This window comes from Balaenoptera physalus (genome assembly GCF_965194825.1).
Source record: "Balaenoptera physalus genome assembly, chromosome: 1".
Classification (NCBI taxonomy): domain Eukaryota; kingdom Metazoa; phylum Chordata; class Mammalia; order Artiodactyla; family Balaenopteridae; genus Balaenoptera; species Balaenoptera physalus.
The window spans coordinates 122,287,297-122,312,632 of record NC_138882.1 but is presented as its reverse complement, the minus strand read 5'-3'; the positions used below and the strand labels follow the sequence as shown (position 1 = coordinate 122,312,632).

At 36.2% G+C, this 25,336-nt stretch overlaps 1 protein-coding gene and 1 long non-coding RNA gene across 8 annotated transcripts in view; one reads left to right on the top strand and one right to left on the bottom strand.

The window, feature by feature from the left end:
• LOC309636985 overlaps positions 1–5,516 on the bottom strand; it is a 31,565-nt gene extending 26,049 nt beyond the window's left edge. Inside the window, exon 1 of the long non-coding RNA XR_014250335.1 lies at positions 4,360–5,516. This is a non-coding gene — a long non-coding RNA (uncharacterized lncRNA). The remainder of the gene's footprint in view (positions 1–4,359) is intronic.
• Positions 5,517–5,639: 123 nt separating this feature from the next.
• On the top strand, positions 5,640–24,660 carry RPF1 (ribosome production factor 1 homolog). Of its 7 annotated transcripts, XM_082410654.1 has the most exons (9): positions 5,643–5,908; positions 6,726–6,782; positions 8,884–8,964; positions 17,180–17,275; positions 17,858–18,011; positions 22,836–22,918; positions 23,304–23,485; positions 23,659–23,785; positions 24,429–24,660. In XM_082410654.1, the coding sequence occupies exons 1-9, from the start codon at positions 5,681–5,683 to the stop codon at positions 24,468–24,470; spliced, it is 1,050 nt and encodes a 349-aa protein (XP_082266780.1). In that variant the 5' UTR covers positions 5,643–5,680; the 3' UTR covers positions 24,471–24,660. The 7 variants fall into 7 exon arrangements, 3 of the variants coding, with proteins under 3 accessions (XP_082266781.1, XP_082266782.1, XP_082266780.1); XR_014250291.1 differs by lacking the exons at positions 23,659–23,785; positions 24,429–24,660 and adding an exon at positions 21,021–21,058 and having other exon boundaries at positions 5,641–5,908; positions 22,824–22,918; positions 23,304–23,368; XR_014250289.1 differs by lacking the exons at positions 22,836–22,918; positions 23,659–23,785; positions 24,429–24,660 and adding exons at positions 18,486–18,536; positions 19,705–19,803 and having other exon boundaries at positions 5,642–5,908; positions 23,304–23,438.
• Positions 24,661–25,336: the final 676 nt, after the last annotated feature.

The window sequence follows — 25,336 nt, the reverse complement described above, 5'->3', positions numbered from 1 at the left end:
CTAATCTGCCTCTGAACTCTAGACTTTAGAATAAAGAAGGGATAATTGTAGGGGAACTAAATCAACAAAATCTTCCTGGAGGGTACTGGTACATGGTGGAAACTTTCGGAACCTGGTCACTTACTGAGGGGTCCTTTATCTCTTTTCTCCACTTTTTTACCCTAGTTAATCTAGTAAGTAGGAGTGACCTAGCAAAAAAATAGAGAAGAGTATAATCCAGTTCTGCAGTTTCTGCCCACATCACTGCTGTGAATGCTGATCTCATGAACACGTCTTCAGTTCCTCAGACTGTTCTTCCATCTCCTTACCTCTCTGTCCCAGAGGTCCTACTGGCTCTTATGATGGAAATTCCAGGAAAGCTACCGACTTTTGTTATTTCCCCTAAATGAAGCTTAGCTTTCTTTCAATTTTTGTGGAGCCAAAGGCCAACATTATGTAAGACCTTATCATCCCTATTAGAGTGTAAAGGAATAAAGGATAAGGAGTCTTTTATCTCTATTTCAACTGGTTGCTATAAGAAAAAAAAAAAGGAAACTTCAGAAAAATTGAAAAGGTTTGTTGATTGCCTCAAGAAGAAGAGGAGTGGCTATGAGAATGCATTCTTTTCCATAGTGGGTTGGAAAAGAAAAAAAAAACCTTAGTCAGAAACAACTAATAGTATAAACTTTGGCTCTCCCAAGATGCTGCCTAATGATCCACCCTAGGGTGGGATGGTGGCGTGCATCTTGCACAAATGAACAGGGTAGAAGGACCCCCACAAAGCACCCCTCAGACTGTCTCTATAAGTAGACTCCCAAAATATTTTCAAGTTAATGATAAGGTGGCTCTAGCTAACTAATGGTGGCAATGGAAAAGTCAGGCAATTTTCAGGGGTCCATAGATGAAAAAGCTAACAGTGAGATGGCCTAGCCTAAGAAATAGCCATGGGAAGTATATATCAACAAGAGGCCCTCACCACTCACAAATCTCCTAATTCCCTGCTTCCATCCCCTGCATTGCATTATAGGCACTACCATCAGTGACCTGGAACCAAGGGAAGCCCGTATTCAAGAAAATCAGAATTTCAGAAAACTTCTATCCACCATTGTAAGCTTGGCAGCTTACTAGTGCCTGAAGACTTTTCTGATGAGACTAGTAGTGATTTTAACAGACGTGATTTTTTGATATTGTAAAATATAGTGTGTCAACTTTTAGAAGAAATGCATAACTCAGTGAACCAATATTTTCCAGATGACCAATGAATGCATGATATTACAAAATCATGCGTGGGTAAAAGATCCATTAAAAATGCAAAATGGACTAATAGATTTTAATGTACCAGAGCATAAAGAGCTGCTTAATATGATTTCAGATTGTACATTGCAACTAATCTTTAAAAAACTTACAACTAGTCAAATTTTAATGTAATATCAAAGACGAACATCCATGGCTATCTGAAGAAGTTCTTAAATATTCCTCCCTTTTCCAACCACATACCTGTTTGAGGCCAGATTTTTCTTTATATACGTCAACCAAAATGGTACGTCACAACAGGTTAAACACAAAAGTAGATATAAACCCAGCTATCTCCTATTAAGCCAGACATAAAAGAGATTTGCAAAGCATGTAAAATAATGTCACTCTTCTCATTAGCTTTTTTGTTTGGAAAAATAGAGTCATTTTCATAAAGTGTGTATGTTATCACATAATGGGTTTATTATTATTATTTTTAAGTAAAATATATTTTTTCTCAGTTTTAATTTCTACATGGTAAATACTGATAGATAGAAACCACATAAATGAAAGTTCTTTGGTGTCCCCAATAATTTTTATAGACAAAAAGTTCTAAAACAAAAAGTTTGAAAACCGCTAGCCTAAGCTAAGGACTATGCTTCATTAGCTTTCATTTTTAATATTGTGTCTCTGATAATTGTACAGAATGTTTGCTATATTTTATGTTCATGAAATGATATGGTAGAGAATATTTTATTTCACATAGTAATTCTTTCTATGATTATGGAAAATTAAGACAAATATGGGGAAAATAAACAGTATCGGTTGAAAACAAATAAATGAATGAGTATCTGTGTCTCTGGTCTGAGTTATCTAATCACTACATGCAGGTTAATATCGATGGGAAATACATCCTGAGCTACCAACAAGGTATAGAATACTGTAAACGAAAAAGAGAACTCTCAAACTTCCATGAGATAAGTAGTTTAAGTGCCAAAAACAGGTCTTGGGTACCAAGGGAACATTAACAGATGAGACTCTAGCTTTGTAATAGTTCTACTGTTCTGTCAAAAGAAAATTTGGAGAGCTTTACTTGATATAAACATTTTATCAAGCAAGAAACACTACTCACAAACAGGGCGATTTGAGCTGAAAGGTGGTTAGAAGCTCAGCATTTAGCAGTTACAGCTGAATTTATAAAGCATGGATGAGTGAGTACATTTTTTTTGTGATTGGTTACTAGAAACTTACAGCCTTTTTATGGGAGTAGCACTGTGTACACTGACCTGAAGAAAGCTTTTTTGTTTTAGGTCAGAGTCAGTACTTTGGGGAGATCAGGATAGTTTAAGTTTTGGTTATTTAACTATGAGTGTTTGGTCAAAAAGTATATTCAAAATGTGGCCTCTGTTTTGGTTTTTCTTTTAACAATTCTTAGCAACAAACTGAATGGCATAATTCAAGCTCAGAAAGCATTAATTTATTACTTTGTGTTTGTCCAAGGGTTATACCACATTGCAAATAAAAAATCTTCCATCCCTAAAACTGATATTCCTTTTTCTCATGCAATGGATTAATATTTTGAACTTTTGGAATGGTTTCTGTGATATAGAGAGCTTAAGTCATATTGTAAAATACAGATCAAATTTTCTCAACAGAATCTTAGGTCATATATTTATTTGGATCACTGAACTCATCTGGTGTCCAAGTGTTGTATTCCATGGTCTCCCAAATGTCAGTACTAAAACAAGTAAAAAATATTTATTAAATATCAAAAATAAGTGTTTTATTTTAAAATAATGTATACTCTATTAGAAGTGGGCCCTGAAAATAATGAACAATGAAGCAGTTACTGAGAAAAAACAAATGGAAGAAATGGACCTCATATTAAGCAGCACTCTACACTGACCACTACTGAATACTTACACTAGAATTGTGTTTTATCTTCTTCTGAACTGTAAGGTACTTGAGGGCAAACATGATGCCTTTTTTTCTCAACAATGTTTAGCTTAGTCTCTAGATCTAGACGTAATAAAAATAGCTAGTTAGCATTTATTGGGTGTGTGTATTTCTTTAATGTACATTATCTCAACAACCTATGTGGTAATATAATTAGCCCAGTTTACAGATGAAGAAAATGAGGCTCACAGAGATTATGTGATTTAACTGAGATTTTATAGCATCTGAGTCAAAATCTGAACACAGATCTGAATATAGAGCCCCCTGTTTCCATCATACTTACTCACCCTATTCATTTATTGAGTAGCATTAAATACACATTTGCTGAATTGATCAATGCTTTTGTGATTTCTTCCGGATAAGAATTTTATTCTGATCATAGAAATTGTCTTATTCAACCCACAGAACTATTATTACTAGTAAGCCATGAAGGCAGTCTCTATAAACAGCTTTTGGTCTCACTTGTATGGCACCACTGAATAAATTTAAGACAGTTATCTAGTTCAGGATTATTTTGTTTTCTTATAAGGAAAGAATGTATTATATGTAGGGAGATAAAATATTAAGGCTAGAAGAGACTTCCAAAATAATTTTTCAGTCTATGTCTTTTAGATAAAGGTTGGTTTGTCTCCTCCTACTGCCCCCCCACCTCCTCCTCCTCCTCCTCCAACTCCTCACTTTTGATCTGATTTTTCCTCTTTAAATAAACTACATAATATTTTATAAATTATTGCAGCCAAACCTGTATGTCAGTGATTTTTTAGCTCAACACTATTTGTTCCTTTCTATTGTATTGTACAATTCAAATCCAGTTTTGGATCTAAACATGATAGGTTTTGTCTTCTAATCACAATTTTGTAGTAGTGGCTTGGTAGTAAGTTTTAGTGGGACTTGTATTCTAAAAGACAGTTTTGATGTTTTTAATGTCCTGTTTAAAAGAACTTAAAAAGGTGAAAAACGCAGTATAGACACCAAAATGCTGGATCATCAAAACACCCAATGTCAATATCGAAATATATAACTTGAAATTAAGACAATTTCTGGAAAATCAAGTGCTGACCATAAACCAAAAGGAATTCTGTTTGGAGGGTATTTTCATAAAAAATTAAAATGAGAAATACAGCAAAATTTAACCACTGGGGTAACACTTTCTTCACTGGGCTTCCATGACACTCTACTCTCTTGTTTTACCTTCTCATTTTCCTTTACTAGGTCCTCCTTTTCTCTCCAGCTCTTCATGTGGGACTGCTCCAGGGTTCAGTCCTTCATCCTCTTCTATTTTTCAGTTCTTTATCTACACTCATTATAATGGTTTCAAATACTATCCGTTTGCTGATGACTCCCTAGTTTTGCTCTCTAGCCCACATCTCTCTCTCCTGCTGCAGAATCACACATCCCAACTGACTACCTGACAGCATGATGACGAGTAAGCATCTCAAACTTAACATAACATTCCGTTACTGAAGTCTTGATCTTACCCTTCAAACTTGCTCCACCTGAAGTCTGCCCCATCTCAACTGATGGTAACTCCATCCTTCCAGTCACTCGGTTAAAAAATCTTGGAGTCATCCAAGACTCTTCTCTTTCTCTCATGCCTTTTATTCAATCGTAGAAAGAATCTGATCACTTCTTACCACCTCCACTAGAACCACCCTGGTTCATGACATTCATTTCGCCCCTCCTGTCACTTTCCCTCCCCTACAGTCCTTTCTCAAAAGAAGAGTCTGAGTGATGCTTTTAAAATGTGTCAGGTCACGCCATTCCTTTTCTCAAAATCCTCCAAGAAATCTTCACGTCACATAAAAGCCAAAGTCCTTACAAAACCCTACACAATCTGGCACCCTAACCCCCACCCCACCCCCGCCAGCACTTACTCTCCTCCTTTCTCATTTGACTCCTGGCTTCCACGGTGTTTCCTGAACAAGCTAGGCTTGCTACTGACTAGGAGCCTTGGAGCTGTAAGTTTCCTTTGCCTCGGCAGCTTTTCTCAGATTAACAGATCTTCCCCCAGTTAACTGCATATTATGCCCCATTACCTCCTTCAAATCTCTGCTCAATAATGAAGCCCACTCTGAGAATCCTATTTAGAGTTGTAATCTGCCCCTCTATCCCCTCATCTTCTTTTATCCTGTTCTATTCTTTCCACACCGTGCACTACTTAATATTAATAGCTTACCACACTAATTATTTGGGAGCTCATTTTAGTCTCTAGTAGAATGTAAACTCTATATACTTCAAAGATTGTTTTGTTCTTAGGTTTTAGGGGCTTGGCACATGGAAAACGCTCAATAACGGATTCCACCAACTCATCATTTCACTGTTCACATGGCTGGGCAAGTTCCCTAAACTCTCCTTAAGCCTAAATTTCAGCACCTTCTTAAACCGCTAGAACTCACTAAACTATACATTTTCCTTTAAGAACTTTCCGACCCCGGAAGTAATAGCTTAAGGACGGGGGTCAGAGGAGAAAGCTACTTCCGTTTCCGTACAGACCACAAGGAGCAAAAATACCATGGCGAAGGCCGGGGATAAGATCGGCGGCAGCGGAAACAAAGGCTTGAAACGCAAAGCCGCTACTGAAGAACGTCAGGAGGCTGCAGTCGCTGAGGATGGGACGACGGAAAGTGGGGTCCAACCCTCGAAGGCGGCTGCCTTTCCTCCAGGCTTCAGCGTTTCGGAGATTAAGAACAAACAGCGGCGACACTTAATGTTCACGCGGTGGAAACAGCAGCAGCGGAAGGTATGAGGCGCGGAGGCGCCAGAGCGCATGCGCGATGTCCCTCTAGCTCCCCTGGGGTGGAAGTTGGGGGGTGGAGGGGATGTAGAAGGGACATCTAACCCATTCTGGTGTGCAAGTATGGGGGAAGGGTGTCCTAGAAGACTTCCTGGGACTATAATTTCTAATCCGAGATCTGATGGATTGAGGGTCAACAAGCGCTGGGGGAAAAAATAAACCTGTTTTATATTGTGTGTCAAGCATTCTGTTCAGAAGTCGCCAGAAGTAACAGATTTACGGTACATCTTGCCGGTTCTTGATCATTTTAAAAGCACATTTTGTTTATAAAATATTTGAGTAACTAGTGATGGTTTTATTGAAAACAACCTGAAAACTCCTGTCTCATTACCATTTATTTTTAGTACTTTTCAAGACAAGCAACCAGCATAGCCACGGTTTTCTTCAGGATGCAACTTGCTAGGAATGCAAAACAAAACAACAAAAACTAGTTAACTTGTTTAGATGTACATTTTGCACTTTCACTTAATTTGAGGCTTTATAGTAAAAGATAAAGCTAGTGAAATTTTAAACATTTAAACTTGTCAATTTAGATTAGTGTTTTGAAGGAGCAGGATGTTTGTTAGAGAAATCTTATTGATTGGCTAGCTCATTTGGTTTACAATAACAGCTATGAAAATCTAAGTCAGGATGTTTATTTTAATACATTTCTAAGATTGCTCAGTTTAAATATTCATAGCATTAGTAATTTGTAGCTTCAGTATGTGTTTGTCATATAACTGGTGGTTTCTCAATATTGTTCTTTTTTTTCCAAATCCTTTAGGAAAAGTTGGCAGCTAAGAAAAAACTTAAAAAAGAGAGAGAGGCTCTTGGTGATAAGGTAAATGAAACTTTTAGTCCTCTGCTATCTGTCTGGTATTGAGGAGTGCTGCCTGATACTTTCATTGAATCACTTTCTTTTAAAATTTATTATGAAATATTTTGGATATATAAAATGATATAAAAATAATACAGCATACCCCTTTCTATCCTTTACTCAGCTTAAGAAATTATGCATTAGTATATAGTGTTCAAGTTCTTGTGTACTTTTTTCTGATTGCTTTCCCCTCCAAAGAAGCACTCATTGGGACTTCCCTGGTGGTCCAGTGGTTAAGAGGGTTAAGACGCCGCGCTTCCACTGCAGGGGGCACCGGTTTCGAACTTAGATCCCGCCTGACATGTAGCATGGCCAAAAAAAAAAAAAAGATAAGCACTTATGAAATTGCTCTTTATTGCTCCCATGCACTTCCTTTATTACCTTTACTATGTTTGTGTCCCTAAATAGTAAACCCAGTAGTGGTGTTTTGCATGTTTTCAAAATTTCAAAATAGTGTGTCTACTTCAACTTGCTTATTTTACTTAACTTTATGTGTTTGAGAGGCAGAGACACATCTCCCTGACTGGGAATGGGGAAGATCCCCGGTTTAGGCCTGTAACTTGAGCTCTTCTGACTTGATGCGCTTTGTTATGCAAGGCTGGGGAATGGCTGGGCACAGCCTCTTCTGTTGTAGGGTTGGGGCGTGTAAGAATGAGAGCTGACTCTGAGGATAGGAATCTGGGAAGAGTGAGAATGGGGAGTGGGAGGAAGGTGAGATACCTGAGTGGATTATGGCAAAGAAGAGAGCAGAGATAATGCATCAAGAAAGGATTTGGCTATTTTTGTGATATTAACAAAAAGTGAAATCTTTCTATTGAAAAATTTTAAAAGAACTACTAAATACTTCTGCATTATTGCACAGCTAAGTTATTTTCATTTTAGTTTCATTTTATTTATAGTTAGTTCTAGGTTACAATTTATACTTGCAAAATTTAAAAAAAGTTCAACTTTTCCCCCCTCCCATCCCTTAAGATGAGGGACCAAGAAATGATAAGCATTTTTGAGAAAAGGAAAAATAATAGACTATATATATATATACTATATACAAACTAAACACTTCTTTTTCATGAATTCTCTTTAATAGTATTAGGTTAAATCACAGGAAGTTGCCAATATTAGACTGTTTTGACCTGCGAAATCCTATCAAGCAATCTTAGTCTTTTTTAAACTCTCAATAATCAGTCAGTTATAGCAAATTAATATGCTGATCACCATTTGAAAATATCACCTTTCTTGCTTTTTGGATTGAAAGATGACTTCCTAGAACTGCCTCTTTTAAAAAAATTACTTAAAACTTAATATTCATTTCATAGAATAATAAAAAAATCCTAGTTTGTCAGTTCATATTCATCTCTGTTAGTGTACATATATTTTGGATTAGTTTTAGTCAGTATATGGTTATAGTTCTGTGTTCCTGCTCCTTAAAATTTCATTTACACAATATTTTGGTCCAAGCAAACAATATTGTGCATGATTGCTGATTCTCATGGTATTCCATTATGCTGGAAATGCTGTAGCCATTATCCTGTTGTTGGACATCTGCCCTATTTACTGTTCATTTCCACTAACCATAGTGATAATACATATTTCTTTGTATAAATTGCTCCCCCTTTTCATTCCTTACCATAAATCCCCCAAACTAGAATTACTAGTTCAGCAGATGGAAACAGATTTATAGCTTTTCTTATATATTTCTGAATAGCTTTCTGAAAGTATTGAAACAAAGCTACATATATATGTACCTTTGTAATTTTTTCCCATTTGATATTTTTCTTCTTCATGAATAATTATTTTGATTCCAGTTTCTTCTCTCTGCTACTTCTGCCTGGTTTTAAGCCATTTTATTTAGTGTCAGCAATTCTTCCAGTATGTGCGTGTGTCTGCTCAGAGAATTAAAAAGCCTCTTACTCAATATTGTTATTAGGATTGATGTAGCAGTGGGTTGAAATGAGGAACAGATTGAGTTTTTGGATTATTTGCAGATTTCTGTTACTCTTCCCCAATCATAATGCAAAATTATTAATGTAAAATGCTCCTAAGACTTAACCCTTTTTCTTTTATTTAGGCTCCACCAAAGCCTATACCGAAGACCATTGACAACCAGCGAGTGTATGATGAAACCACAGTAGACCCTAATGATGAAGAGGTAATGTTAGAAGTCTTAAATGAATTTGGATGACCACACTTGATAAATTGTCTATTCGTATGTCAATGTTTAAAGTACTAGCTGGTGAAGATGTATAATGGACTGATTCAACTGTAATGTTGGCATATTATCATTATTTATTGTAGATTATTTCATAATTGAGTTTTCCAACAATGCTATAGAAAAAGGCAGTAATTATTTATTTTCTAGAAAGGTATTGTATTTTATGCCTAGGTAAACTTATTTGTCATTTAATCTCTATAATAGTTCGAGTGTTTTTTAATGTCATTTGAAAAGCATTCCTCATACTATAGATTTTTGTAGTATTTGTTATACATTTTGACACCTAAGGATAACATTTGATGGTAATTTTGTGTCCTCATAAAACTCTTGGTTTCAAGATAATCTTCCACTTTTCACATTTTCCCTTTAAATAGTTTGCAACAGTACAGTGAGAGAATCAAGGTTTTAAAACTTTGTATATATATATATGTATTCTTTGATTTGTGTACGGGAAACTTGTTTTTGTTATATTTATTTGCTTTCAAACAATGCTGTTACCAACATTCTTTCCCATATTTCCTGGTATAGCCATTCATTCAGTTTATCAGTCAGTTTTCCAGCAAATGCTTCTTGATTGCCTGCTATGTATGGAGATCTGTTTTAGGGACATGGGATTCATCAGTGCACAAAATACACATATACACAAAAAATTTCTGCCCACCCAGAGCTTACTTTCTAGGAAGAGAGACAAACAATGAACATAATAAAATAAATTATCATAGGTTAGCAGATGGTAGGTTACTAAAGTTAAATAGGGTAAAGGAGATTCAGGACAACTTGGTGTAGAGCGAGTTTGCAATTTTACATATGGGGGGGTGCATGAGAGAGAGTATCTGTGTGTATGTGTGCCTGCATTTTATTTATTTCGACATAATTTCAGACTTAATAGAAAAGTAAGAATTCATGTGTACACTTCACCTGGATTTCCTAAATGTTAAATTATAGCATACTTCATTTTCATTTATGTTCTCTCTGAAATGCTTGAGAGTAAGTCGCAGACATAAGCCCCTTTACTCATACATGCTTAGTGTGTTTTACCTATAAACTGTTTTTTTAATAAGCACAGTGTACAGTTTCCAAAATAAGACAATTAACTTTGATATACATTATTATCTGATCTGTACAGCTTACTCAGATGTCACAATGATTTTTCATAAAAGAAAAATCCCAGTTCTTGCATTTCATCCCATTACAATGACTCTAACCTCCTTTAGTTTGGAAGAGTTCCTCAGAATTTGCTTTTAATGACATTGACGTTTTTGAAGAGTACAGACCAGGTATACTTGTAGAATGTCACTTAATATGAGTTTGATGTTTGCTCATGATTATATTCAGCTTATGTACTTTTGACAGGAGTACCACAGTTGTGCTGTTATGTTCTTTTCAGTGCTCTTAGCAGGAGTCACATATTGTTGATTTTCCCATTACTGGTTATATTAACTTTCATCACATGATTAAAGTGGTGTCTGTCAGGTTTCTCCACTATAACTACTATTTTCCTCTTTGAATTTAATAAATATTTTGGGAGAGAGATACTTTGAGATTATATAAATAAATATATGTTACTCTTTAAACTCTCACTCAAGATTTTGCAATTACAAATAATTTTTTCCAGTCTGGTAGGTGCGAAATTGTATTTCCATGTAGTTTTAATTTGCTGTTCTTTTGTTATGAATGAGGTTGGACATCTTTTCATGTTTTCTTCCTTTCTTTCTAATCAATTGTTTGTTCATGTCTCTTGCCCATTTTTCTGTTGGTTAGGGTTGCAATTTTTATACAATGGTTAGGGGAGGCTTCATTGAGGAGATGACCTTTTAGCAAAGACTTGAAGGATGTGAAGAAATTAGCCATCTTTGGGCAGAAAGTAATCCAGGATAAGGGGACATGGCCAGTGCAAAAGCTCTAAGGCAAGAACATGCTTAGTTTATTTTTGAGGATCAATAAGGAAGCCAGTATGCTGAGATTAAGTGAGCAAGAGGGAGGATTGTAGAAGAGGTGCCAGGAAAATACGGGGAGGGGAAGAGGCCAGATCAGTGACTTTGCCGGCCACTGTGAGGACTTTGGCTTTTATACTTAGTGAAATGAGGAGCCATTGGATGATTTTGAACAGGGGAATGATGTGATTGTATTTAATTTTTTTAAGTAATTGGTTGCTTTACTGAGATAGCAGTCAGAGAGGTAAACAGACTAGTTAGGAAGCTAATCCAGGAAAGAGATGATGATGATGGTGGTGGTGGTGGTGATGATGATGATGATTGGGACCACAGTGGTGACAGTGAACGTTGAGAATCAGTCTGATTCTGAGGTTTGCGTTTTTGGCCTTGTTGTATTTTGAAATTAGAGCCACTAAGAATTTCTTGATATGAGGTGTTAGAGAAAGAGGATTCAAAGATGGTATTGAGGTATTTAGCCTGAGCAATTTGAAGGATAGAAATGATGGAATTATCATTGACAAGATATGGAACAGGCCTTGGCTGGAGATAAATTGGGGATCAAAGACGTGTAATGTAAAAGTTTCCCTAAATATTTACATAGGGGAGAATTTGTTAGGTCATGGGGTGTATAAATGTTCAACTTTACATGAAAGTGCCAAAATGTTTTCCAAAGTAGTGGTTGTATCATTTTGCACTCCCACGGTGTAAGAGCAATATTCCTGGTCATCCACGTTCTGACCAATGCTTGGTATATTCAGGTTAGTGATAAAGGGCTATCTCATTGTGGCTTGAGTTTGCATTTCCCTGATTCCTAAAGTGGTTGAGCATCTTTTTACGCATGTACTGTGGTTTTGGTAGAGATATGCCAGCTCATGTCTTTTGCCCTATTTTCTATCCTGTAGTGTATTTTACTGATTTGTAGAATTACTCTAATTTCTACTAATCCTTTACATGTATTACAAATATCTTCCAATTTGTGGATTCTCTTTTTACTTCCTTCTTTGGTGTCTTTTGATGAACAAAAGTCCTTAATATAGTTGGGTTTAATTTTTTTTTTTTGTAGTGAATGCTTTTTTGTCATGTTTAAGAAATCTGTCTCTATCCTGTAATCATATGATAATCATATTTTTTTTCCTAAAAGAACTGGAGAGCTACCTTTCACATTTATGTACTTAATTATCAGGAATGGATTTGTTTGGTGTGAGAAAGGAAACCAATTTCTTTCTTCCACTGCTCCCTCCTTCCCCCTCATACACAACCAGTTTCCCCAGCACCATTTTTGGAGCAGTACAGCCTTTTCCCATAGTAAATTGTAATGCTGTGTCATATATTAGGTATCCATATATGCTTAGTCTTTTTCTGGGCTATTTTTTTGGTAGTTTGTTGCTGTATCAGTTCTTTACTTTCTTAATTATTTAGCTTCATGATAAGTTTTGATACCCGTTAGGGCAAGATGCCCCTCCCCATTACCATCCTCAAATCCCTCTGTTCAGGAGTGTTCTCTTCCTGGACCTTTGGTCTTCCATATAAAATTATAAATTGTACTAAACCAGATCAGTTTGAGGATATATATATATATTGCTTAATTAGGTCTTGTTTGAATACTGAAAACGTATTTCAGTGAATTTCATTGTTTTCTTAATACAAGTTGTACACATGAATCTTGTTAGAGCTATTCCTGGGTATCTTACATTTTTTCTTATTAGTGTAAAGCACATCTCTTTGAAAACTTTAAATTGCTGATATACAAAAATGCAGTTGATTTTTTTAATACATTTTTTAAAATATCTGTCTATCTATCTATCTATCTTTGGCTCCGTTGGGTCTTCGTTGCTGTGCGTGCGCTTTCTCTAGTTGCTGCAAGCGGAGGCTACTCTTCGTTGCGGTGCACAGGCTTCTCATTGCAGTGGCTTCTCTTGCTGCAGAGCACAGGTTCTAGGCCTGCAGGCTTCAGTAGTTGTGGCATGCAGCCTCAGTAGTTGTGGCTTGCGGGCTCCAGAGTGCAGTCTCAGTAGTTGTGGTACACGAGCTTAGTTGCTCCGCAGCATGCGGGATCTTCCTGGGCCAGGGATCGAACCCACGTCCCCTGCATTGGCAGGTGGATTCTTAACCACTGCACCACCAGGGAAGTCCCTGCAATTGATTTTTGGATTGTGATCTTCTAACCAGTAGTTGACCTAAATTCATTTCTAATAATTTGTCTGAATGTTGTTTTCATTTCATGTTTAATCATTTCTGCAAATAAGTTTTTGTTTCTTACTTTCAATCCATTAACAGTTTCTTTTGTTCTTACTTAGAACCTCCAGCATGTTAAATAAATAGAAAAAGCAATATTAGCATCTGTGCCATGTTACTGATTTTAAAGAGAATACTTCCAGTGTATCATTATTAATGTTTGTGTCATTAATGGTAGATTCTCCTTATGAGTTATGGAAATTCCATTTATTCTTTTTTTGCTGGGTTTTTTGTTTAACGAATGAATGTAGAAAGTTAGATGCTTTTCCTGCAAATATTAAGATAATTTATGCACTTTTTCTGCAGATATTGAGATGAAGATGCAGTTTTCTCCTTTATTGCACTAATGTAGTAAATGAAATAGATTTTCTAATCTTAAAGCTCTTGTATTCATGGGATAAATCCAATTTAGTTAAGATGACACAGACCTACTAGAGAATGGACTTGAGGATACAGGGAGGGGGAAGGGTAAGCTGAGACAAAGTGAGAGAGTGGCATGGACATATATACTCTACCAAACGTAAAATAGATAGCTAGTGGGAAGCAGCCGCATAGCACAGGGAGATCAGCTCGGTGCTTTGTGACCACCTAGAGGGGTGGGATAGGGAGGGTGGGAGGGAGGGAGATGCAAGAGGGAAGAGATATGGGGACATATGTATATGTATAACTGATTCACTTTGTTATAAAGCAGAAACTAACACACCATTGTAAAGCAATTATACTCCAGTAAAGATGTTTAAAAAAAAAAAAGATGTTTTATCTTCTTAACATATTGTTTTGGTTTGTTAATACTTTGTTTAGAACATGTACATGTGTGTTCATGAGTGAGACTACAGTAATGTCCTATTTTCATTCCTAATTTATTTGGGCTTTTCACCAGAGATGTATCTGTTTTGTTTTTCTTTTCAAACTACTGTTTTCTTTAATCTTCTCTATTGAATCTTTGTTTTCTAATTCATTTATATCTCCTCTTACCTTTATTTCTTCTACACTCTGAGTTTATTTTGTTTTTATTTTTTTGATTGGCTTATTTTCATCTTTTTTATTATGAGCAACTAAGGTCATAAAATTCACTTTTGCTATAGCCCCCAAGTTTTAAGATGCATTTCTTTCATTATTGTTTAAATCTGAGTACCTCTTTTAATGAAAGATGATTTCTTCTTGTTTGCTGTATTTTTTTATTTCATTAGTTTTCCCCTGATCCTTGTTATTTCTTTCCTTCTGCTTACCCGGAAGAGCAAATGAAAGCTCTTCCATTTGCTCTTCTTTTTCTAGCTTCCTAAGATGGAAGCTTAGATTATTGATTTTATACTTTTTTCCTAGTATAAGCATATAAAGCTCTGGTTTTCCCCTAAGCACTGCTTTAGCCACATCCCATACATTTTGGTATGCTTGTTGTGTTTTCATTTTCATTCTGTTCAAGACATTTTCTAATTTCTTTTGTGATTTCTTCTTTGGCTTATGATTTTCAAGAAGTGTCCTGTTTAATTTCCAAATATTTGAGGATTTCCCAGATTCCTTTCTGCTGTTGATTTCTAATTCAATTTTATTGTGGTTTGGGACATATTTTGTTTGATTTCAGTCCTTTTCAATTAAAGAAATGTCCTAGCATTTATGTCCTAGCATAAATAAGATCTATTCTGAAGAATGATTTATCACAATCTACTTCAAGTAAATACTGACACGATTCTGGTAAAATACAGCAAGTTTGCACCAGTATAGCTTCATGACCCTCCACTCTTACTCATGCTATTATTGTCAGCACACGTTGTTATATATTACATCTGTCTATGTTATAAACCCAGTGTTGTATTTACTGCTTTAAACATCCTCATGTTTTTTTAAAGAAATTAAGAGCATACACACACAACACACCCACAAAGTCTTTTATGTTTACCTTCATCGTTACCTATTTACAGTGCTCTTCTTTCCTGCCTCTGGATCAGAGTTACCATCTGGTATCATTCTCTTTCAGCTTTTAGGACTTTCTTAAGCCTTTGTTTTTATAGCAGGTCTGATAGCTAGTTATCTGTTTTTGTTTATCTGAAAGTGTGCCTATTTTGCCTTCAGTTTTGAAAGAATTTTGTGGGATATAGAATCCTTGGTTGACTTTTTTTTTCTTCTGGTACTTTGAACTTGTTCCATTGCATTTTGACCTTCATTATTTCTCTTGAGAAAGCAGCCATTAATAATCATTGTTCCCATGTACATGATTTATTTTTTTCTTCTTTCAAAATTTTCTGGTTTTTGGCTTTTACCAGTTTGACACTGATGTGTTCAGGTGTTGTTCTTTCTTTTTATTCTACTTAAGGTTTTCTGAGTGTGGACCTTAAGTTAGAGTTTTTCATCCTTTATTTCTTCGAATATTTTTTTTCTGCCCTCTTCTCTCCTTCAGGGACTTCGTTTTCACACACACTGTTGAAATGGTTAAGAGTGTTCTAAAAGTTTCTGCAGCTTTGCTCCTTTTGCGATGATTGTGTTCTCCATTCTTTGGATTGGATACTCATTAATCTATTTTCAAGTTTATTGATTATTCTGTATCTTAGATCTGCTATTAAGCCTGTATTTTTCCTTAATTCCTTGAATATATCTGTTATAGCTGCTTTCAAATTTTCACTAAATTCAACATCTGGGCCCACTCAGTCAGTTTTTATTGACTTCTCTTTTCCTGATTATAAGTCATACTTTTCTGTTTCTTTGTATATCTGATATTTTGGTTGAAAATTGGACATTTTAGAAAACATTGCAATAACTCTGGATTGTTTTATTTTTTAAGGGTTATTGATTCTTTTTGTTTTAGTAACTTGTCTGGACTTAAACTGGAATCTGTTTGACAGTAGCATTATGTTACTACTCAGTTGGTTATTTTTAACATGCCTCCCTAGGGACTGTCCCCGTGTTTGTGTGGCTTAATGGTCAGCCAGTGATTTGGGTAGAGGTTGTGTTGTGACACCATGAACCCCTAAGACATATATACCCTCTGCCAGCTGAGCTGTGTGTGGATTGAGGAATGCATTCAGAGTTGCAGCCATTTCTCAAGTCTCCCTTGCCTTTCAGGTGCACTGGATTCTCAGGTCTCTCTCATGCGTAGTTTAGCTGTCAGTCAGGGATTTTGGGAGAGATTATGTCAGTCCCTCTATGATTTTTACTTCCAGAGCTCTCATTAAATTTTGGGCTGGTCCACATCTACCCTGAACTGGGCCTGTAATCTTGGATTGGCAAAGCTAGGGTCTTCACACCTGCCCCTCCTTGAATCTGGTCCACCACCTCTGGATTCAGGATTGCTGGTTCTCGCCTACTTTCAGTCCTGAAGTTGGCAAAGTTACTGTTTTCACCAACCAGGTTGATAGAGGAAATGGAATAGCTCTAGGCAAGATTCTTTTTTTTTTTTAAGAAATTCACGTTCTTTTATTTATTTATTTATGACTGTGTTGAGTCTTTGTTTCTGTGCGAGGGCTTTCTCTAGTTGCGGCAAGTGGGGACCACTCTTCATCGCGGTGCGTGGGCCTCTCACCATTGCGGCCTCTCTTGTTGCGGAGCACAGGCTCCAGACGCGCAGGCTCAGTAATTGTGGCTCACGGGCCCAGTTGCTCTGTGGCATGTGGGATCTTCCCAGACCAGGGCTCGAACCCGTGTCCCCTGCATTGGCAGGCAGATTCTCAACCACTGCGCCACCAGGGAAGCCCTAGGCAAGATTCTTGATGTTCTTGCCCACAGATGTATCCATTTTTCAAGAATAAACGCATCTCAGTGTGTGTCTTGAAATTGTTTTTGACAGTTTTTTTCCAGTTTTATATTAGTATTCTTCAGGCAGAAAATTACCCACCCTCTTCATGTTGCCATTAACCTAAGTCCCTCCTGGGCCCTCTTTAAATCACCAGTCAGCTAGGTAGTTAGTGTTATAGAATCCCTACTGGAACTACTTTTAAAATGCTGGCCCAGTAGAATGTTTGATGTAAAATTATCTCTCTTTCTGTTTTCAGGTTGCTTATGATGAAGCTACGGATGAATTTGCTTCTTACTTCAACAGACAAACTTCTCCCAAGATTCTCATCACTACATCAGATAGACCTCATGGGGTAAACATATCAATTAGTATAGCTCTTGAATTCTTAATTTTCTTACATTACTTAGATTATTTAAAAGAACTCTGTTCAGAAGAGTTAAATTATTAGTAATTGCCTTAGATTATGCCTGTAAATAAGCTAAATAAAATGTAATGGTGATGTGATATAGGTTCACTAAGCATGATTCTTCAGGATAGGCCTTCTCAGCCTCAGCACTGTTAGTATTTTGGGCTGGATAATTTTTTATTATGCAGATTGTCCTGTTCATTATAGGATGTTTAGCAGCATCTCTGGCCTCTATGCACTAGATATCAGTAGCAGCCAAACCCCACACTACCACCAGTCATAACCACCAAAAATGCTTCCAGATGTTGCCAAACATCCCTTGATGGCAAAATTGTCCCTAGTTGAGAACCACTGCTTTAGGTTGATCAGCCTTTGATGGATGAAACATTGTTTAGGTTTCACTCTTTCCCTAGCCTTGCTCTTTTAATAACACCATCTTATAATAATTACTTCTTTGCTTATAAATATACGCCACACAGATTTGTATCCTTTTTCACTTTTGAGGATTTTTGTTATTTTGTTTTATAGAGAACAGTACGACTCTGTGAACAGCTCTCCACAGTTATACCAAACTCACATGTTTATTACAGAAGAGGACTGGCTCTGAAAAAAATTATTCCACAGTGCATCTCAAGAGATTTCACAGACCTGATTGTTATTAATGAAGATCGTAAAATACCAAGTATCCTTTGTTTTTTTACGGAAGTTTTCCTGTCTAAACAAGAGACAACTTCAGGGAATTCATAATCTAGTAGGAGAAAAGAAGCATGTAAACAAACAAAAATATAGTGTGGATAGTACAATTAAGAGAGAAATACAGGATACAGTGCAAACTCTGGTAAAATCTGCCCTGGGGATATCAGGGAGGAAGTACTTGATAGAAAAAAATGCTTAAACCCCGTCTAGGTGGATATGGGTGAATGAGGTAAGGAAGAGGAAGAGTACCCACTGCAAAAATAACCGTTTGGAAAGATAGAGGCGTGAAGGTGCTGACCCAGGTGGGGATCTGCAATTGTCATTTGATACGACTAGATTTTTTGGTGCCAGAGGTGGTATAACAGGATTGCATTTTTGAAGTAGGTATTTGGGCCCATATTATGTATTAACTAGTATATCAGATGCCAAGAATAATCTATCCTTTTACCATGAATCACAGATCTGAGGTGAATGTGTTCCCTAAACCCTAGGTGTTTCTTCCTGTTGTGAGGTAAGAGATCATATAAAGGATGCCTAGATTTTTTTGTCATTGCTATTGTTTTACTCATCTCATGGTGGCCTGTGAACTCAGTGACTTTAAGATGGCCAGTTGAATAAGTCAAAATTATTAAAACAAGATTATTAAGGACTTATAAACAATGGGGACAGTACTTCTCTGCTGCCAGGGTAACATTTTTTTTCTTAAATCAATGAACACTTTTTAAAAAATAATGGTTTACAAGCTGTTTTTTTTTTCATCTAAATAATTTTTATGGCTTTTATTGTTTTCAATATAAGTTAAAGACTTTACCCACTTGTACGGGTTGCTTTTCAGAGACTTTTAAGACTAAAACTAGCTTTGTATTGTGGTATATTGTTGGTCATTTTATAATTTGGCCGGATCGTGAGTTACTGTAAGAAAGGAACAAAAATCTCTTGAATACTTAACTATTCCAGAAGAGATCTGTTTTAAGGTAGTTGTTGCCTTTTTAAAACTACCTTCCCAACATAAGGTGGCAAGGTCTGCGTTCCTCTATTTTTGGCAGTTAAAAACCCATCATCATTTCATTACTAGCAAGCCTGCTAGTAACTCTTTGATAAGAAGCAAGCATTTATCAATTCAATAAACATTCTATCCATCTCTTGCCTTTAGAAAGCTTATATTCTCTTTACTTTATAATACTGTGTTGTCTTTTTACCCAAAATGTGTTAATATTTTTCTGTTTACCATATTGGACACCCTAGAGAGTAAGTTAACCATCAGGTAATTAAGGTACCATCAGTACACAGACCTGATTTAAGGAAATAATTAGGCTACTTAAGTAATCCAAATGTGAAATTGCTTACTCCTATTCATATAAACATATATATACAGTCTGCCCTCCCTGTCCACGGGTTCTGCATCTGCGGATTCAACCAACCGGATTGAAAGTTGGAGGGCTTACTCTGCTATGCCAGTTTATATAAGGGACTTGGATCTGCCATCCATGGTGGGTCCCAGAACCAGTCCCCCACAGATACTGAGGGAAAATTACCCAAGACTTTAATTTTTGGATACAGAATCATGCAGCAGTTTCTAAAAGTCCTCATGATTGGAAGTTTTATAAGTATAATCCTGCCTGGATGTTAATTTTTATAATTTCAAAGATGTTTCACTTTCTTTTCTGATTAACATCTAGTAATGCAGCTGATGTCAAAGTATCAGTGAAAGACACTAGGAAAACAAATCTCTTGATTTGCTTGATCACATAGAATGATCTTCAGACTAATGGACATTGGTAAGCCAGACTGGAAGTCCATCTTGGATAAAGAGATTGTAAGATAAGGCAAAGAATATCTGCAGAAACTTGTAAATGAGACTGTTGCTCTGAGGAAGATATGAGACAGGTAAATGGAGGAAGGACAGTGGCTAATCTTTGCCATGATTCCCCCCCGCCAAAACAAAAATGTAGGATTAAAGGGAGAATAATTTGTAAGCACCTAATATAAATAGTGGTGATTCCTAGATACTTAACATGGGCTCACAAATAACAAATCATGACTCCTAATGATGGCACTTGGAGAAAAGTTGAAAGAATTGAAGATATCCAGCCTGGAAATAAGAAAGTGGGAACATGACAGCTGTCTAAAGGTATATTGACAGTAGGAAGGGCTACTGTGTGCCATATGGTGGAAATTTATAGGGGTATACATTTTTGACTTATTCTAGAAAAGAACTTCATTATCCTACCAGTAGCCTTGTGGCTTTGGGTCAGGCAGATGTGATATCAAATTCAGAGTTCATTACCTGCTATTTTTGTGAATTTAGTCAAGTTTCTTAGTCAGTTTCCTCATATTTTAAATGTAGGAAATAATACCTATCTTTGGGGTTCCCACAAGGATCACATTAAATGTATTATGTTTCAGAGGCATAGTGCCTGGCCTGTACTAGGCATTTTTTAAATTGTGGTGCAGTGGGAAGCATGAAGGCTTTTTCTGGAGAGACAGACTTCCTCTATTCATTATTTCTAAATGGAAATTTGAGGTAGGATAAGTCTTTGTGCTTTTGGCAGCTTATAGGGTGTTTTACATTCCTAGCCTTTGTATCAATCGTAATAAAATGCCTCTATACATTTCTAAATGGAAATTACCAGTCAAGGGTTTGGGCTCAGGTGTAACTCCACTCCAGTTGCGATCTACTGCCATGTAGCACTGAAACTTGGGTTGAATCTACCTGACCCTTCTCAAACTCTTCCTCATTGCTAAAATCAGTAGGACTCCTATTTTACATGGTTTGGGTTGGAGATTAGCAATAACATTAATAAAGCCTTTTGTACGATGTAGGTACTTACGAATTGATACATCTGGATTCTGTAGTTTCTTTTGACACAAACCACAATTTAGTGGGAATGTTCTGGAAAGGATTCAAGCCTTGATTTAGGTTGAAAGAAATGACTTGTACCTCTCTTAACCCCCTCAAGATTTTATGATTTTTTTCAATGTGCAAATGATACAGAAATACTTTGGCCTGTACCTCATGAGGTTGAACTTTTGGTGAGTCCTTGAAGGAAAGAATTCAAACATTTACTGATAATCTGCTATGTAGTAGGCACTAGTATCTGTCAGAAATTAGTTAATGGATTTGTTGGGAAGAAAGGCATTTTACATGACTGTAACTCAAATGACAAGTGCTGTAGTAACAGTGAGATCGAGAATATTTAGAGCTTAATTTTGACTGTAAAGAAGTGGCATTTGAAGTGGGCCTTAATGGATGAGTAAAATATTGTAGATATTTGAAATAGCATGAGCAAAAATCACGATAGGATTAATGTGTATGGCGTGTGAGAGACTGTCATTGTCTACCAGCTGGGAAGCAATATGGGGAGACAACAGGTTAGAAAGGTAGTTTGGAGCCACAGTATGACTGCTGTGACGATGTCTTAAATCTATATAGATGAGTCTGTGGTGAGAGTAGTTTGAAATTAGCTATAGCTGTCAAACTCTCACAGTATCCAGTTTTTCAAATAGCACACGAGGAGCTATGGTACAGATACAGTGACACAGCCGAGTCCCATAGCTTAGTAACTGTAGAAGCAAGGCCTGAATCCAACCTGATTTAGTCTATATTAGAAGATGTACTTGAAATGGTGAGAGAGGTCAAACCAAGCAAAATACTGTTTTCCTAATCTGGGTGAAAAATCTCAAGGACCTCAATTAAGACAATAACAATTGGGGTAAAGAGGAAGCTATAGAAGTGAGGAATTTAGGAAGGTAAAAGCAGGAAATAGGATTTGATGGGAGGAGGAAGGTGATGATGATAACCACCATAGTTTTTCAGTAGATGAATGGGAGAATGTTGATTTTTTTTTTTTAATCTTGGATTTTATATATTTTTTTATACAGCAGGTTCTTATTAGTCATCCATTTTATACACATCAGTGTATACATGTCAATCCCAATCTCCCAATTCATCATGTTGATGGCTTTTAAATATGGCAACATGTTTTATAAAACTCATATTGTGTGCAGATAGACTTAAAACAGTCTAATTCTGACCTCCTTTTAAGGTTAAGTATTTGAAAGAATCAGGTTGTGCTACAAAGACTTGAGGTATGTTGTGTAGTTTAGCCGCATTCCAAACTTTTAAAGCCCTTGGGCTGCTAATCCTGCTGATTGTAGGTAGTTGTCTTATACTTCATTCGTAGTTTAGAGTGTCTAGCCTAATTCTGTTTGTGGTAGGGTCAGTAAGTGGTTAATTAATTGGTTGATTTTAAATTGTGGTACAGTAATCCCAAGAATTAAGACCATGTCTCTTGAGAACACTAATAACTTCGATTTCCAGAAAAGAGTTTGTCACTGGTCTTGTAGGATGATATTCAAAACTGCATATCCTGACCTTACAATGTGTAAGACGTATATATATGTATGAAAGTGTGCCTTTTAAGAGTTATAAAGCCTCTGAACGTAGAGGTAAACTTATATTCCATTTGCAATGCTACAGTTATGCTAGAATCTCATCCTTTTAGAGTATTAGAGTAGTGTACTTCAGTTGAATGCCGAACATACCCTACAGCTATTTACCATATTGTGAAGAGAAAAAGTAGGACTGCTATAGGTTAGTCTATTTTTCTGAAAGATTTAGGTTGACTTCGGTGTCTTGAGTTTTGGGTATAGTAAGAAAATCTGTTAAGCCAGAGGAATACATGCACCCACCTATTTACCTAGCTACAGATTTTAGGAGGCTTTGGGCATACAAAGGACTAGTTATTTAAACAATTTAAGACTTAGATTACAGAGTGTAATCTAAATGTGTTCTTAGCTTTGTGAACAGATGGATTAATTCTGAGTCACTTGCCAAATGGCCCAACTGCTCATTTTAAAATGAGCAGTGTTCGTCTTCGTAAAGAAATTAAGGTAAGTTTTATGCATTCCTTGATTGGTATTGGTCTCCTCACAGTATTTGATCAGTAAATGCTATAACCTATATAGATCTAATTGATTTTAATAATGGTATTTGCTCTTCTGGTTAAAGGGACAGTTTTGTGTACTGACCGTTTTCTTTTGAGATTATAATTGAGTTACAGCAGACAAGCAGTAGCCTTCGTTAATATGAAACATGTCACTTTTTAGTAGAACTTTCTTTTTGGTGCATTCACTGCATATTAAATAATTTTAGATAAATCTTATTTCTTAATGGGTTTGATTAAGCCATTAAGATAACTAAAATGTTTCAATGGCATGTAAATTCCAAAACTTGAAATTGCAGTGAGATCGTTATTGTGACTTTCCATTTTTCTAGAGAAGAGGCAAGGAGCCCACAGAACACATACCTGAAATAATTTTAAACAATTTTACCACACGGCTGGGTCATTCTGTTGGACGTATGTTTGCATCTCTCTTTCCCCATAATCCTCAATTTACTGGAAGGCAGGTTGCCACATTCCACAATCAACGGGATTATATCTTCTTCAGATTTCACAGGTGAGAAACTCCTTGGACTTCAATGATGAAATACATTTTACACACAAACCTGTTTTCTAATGTATTCTGACAAGTATTGTAGATGAGAAATTATCTTTCAAACTGTCATATTAAAGAAATAACAGTTTGGGTTCATTCACACTAATTTCCTTAACTCTATTTTATCTTTGAAGATACATATTCAAGAGTGAAAAGAAAGTCGGAATTCAGGAACTTGGACCACGTTTTACCTTAAAATTAAGATCTCTTCAGAAAGGAACCTTTGATTCTAAATATGGAGAATATGAATGGGTCCATAAGGTATGTGCTTACTCTAAGAAAAGCCATTTAGAGAATTTTAAAAGGATGGAATGAGAATAAAACCACATACTTTAAGCTTTGGGTGTTTATACCTTAAGTTAGGCTTCTGAATTTCTTCCCAGGAGCTAGCAATAACCAATCTCTGATTCAGTGTTCTGGTCTAGAGATTAACCCTGGTTCATCTGAAATATCCCTAAAGATCAGTGGTTCTCAAAGTGGGACCAGTAGCATCACCTAAGGACCTGTTACGAAGGCAGACTGTTGGGCTACAGACCTGCTCAATCAGTAACTTAGGGAGTGGGCCAGCAGTCTGTTTATGAGCCTGTGTTATAATGATTCTGCAGCATGCTTGAACATTATTGCTATAGAGGTTTTATAGAAGTTTGGAGATCATTTTAAATCATAAATGAAAACTTTAATACTTTAAAACACATAATTTTTCAACCTAATAAGAAATATTTCACTTAAGTATGACTAAAATTTTATATATATTATGCACACACATATTGGAACAGTAATTTCCAATACTTTTTATATTAGAGCTAAAGACTTAAATTGTCTCAGAGACAAACCTAGAGGTCCTTTTTTTATAGCACTGTTACAGATTGTTTACTTTTGTTGTTGTTGTTTTTCTAATTTTCAGCCCCGGGAAATGGATACAAGTAGAAGAAAATTCCATTTATAAAGTACTGAGGGGATAGTATTGGATTGTGCTGACAGGCCTATCTTGAATTTATGAAAGAAGACCCTTTTCAAAATGGCATTTACTGATTTCATAAGCCTTCTGTCATGTCTGGATAAAGTACCAAGTGCCATGAATTGCCACTCACTATTTATGTAGCAAATAAAAGGTCATTTTGGTAAGAGTTTATAAATTCAGGTTTCCTAAAGCTTAATTCTCTTTTATTTTTAGGTAATTGTTAATAGTTGAAATTGGGATCAGCATTCAAACTAACATTCCTGTTTGTACTTTCATGGAACATGTGGGCTGGAGAGAAGTACAGTGCTTGGTAGATACTGTGTAGCCCACTGGTTTTGTATCAGACTGATCTTCATAGTTTTAATTCTGTTTCCAGAAAATACATATATTTGGGGGTGAGGTTTCTAGGATGTTTTAACATTTCCTTAAGCCTTTCAAGAAGGGTAGAAATTTTTAAAGCAAAGTGGTTTGCCAAGGACTTAAAGCAAAAGTTGCAAATTATTGATGCTAGTCTTTGGTACTTCTTTACCTCATTACGTTGTACTGTAGTGCTCCACTCAGGAATTACCTTGGGCTCTGAAATTTTTCTCTTCCATCTTGTAATGGAATTCTTATATCTAGTCTTTACTATCCTTACTGGGAGAGCCATCTGTTATGAAGTAAATAACTTCTAGGTGTAATGGTAATACCCCACAAAGTAGTTCATTAGAAAACAAAGTTAACCCTGTAAATAACTCATGAATAGAAACTAGTATTATTAGCAGCCTCCTCCTGACCTTAAAAGAATAAATCTGCAACTTACCTTTAATTCTCTAGCAGTCTTGCAAATGTATGGCATAAAGTTATGTGAG

What these genes read in the sequence shown, in the direction of transcription:
- RPF1 (XM_082410654.1), top strand. Translation starts at nt 5,681, where the DNA reads ATGGCGAAGGCCGGGGATAAGATCGGCGGCAGCGGAAACAAAGGCTTG. An exon ending in TGAAGATCGTAAAATACCAA is followed by an intron (nt 18,012 to 22,835) that starts GTATCCTTTGTT and finishes CTTTGTGAACAG; the next exon opens with ATGGATTAATTCTGAGTCAC. An exon ending in GTCTTCGTAAAGAAATTAAG is followed by an intron (nt 22,919 to 23,303) that starts GTAAGTTTTATG and finishes CCATTTTTCTAG; the next exon opens with AGAAGAGGCAAGGAGCCCAC.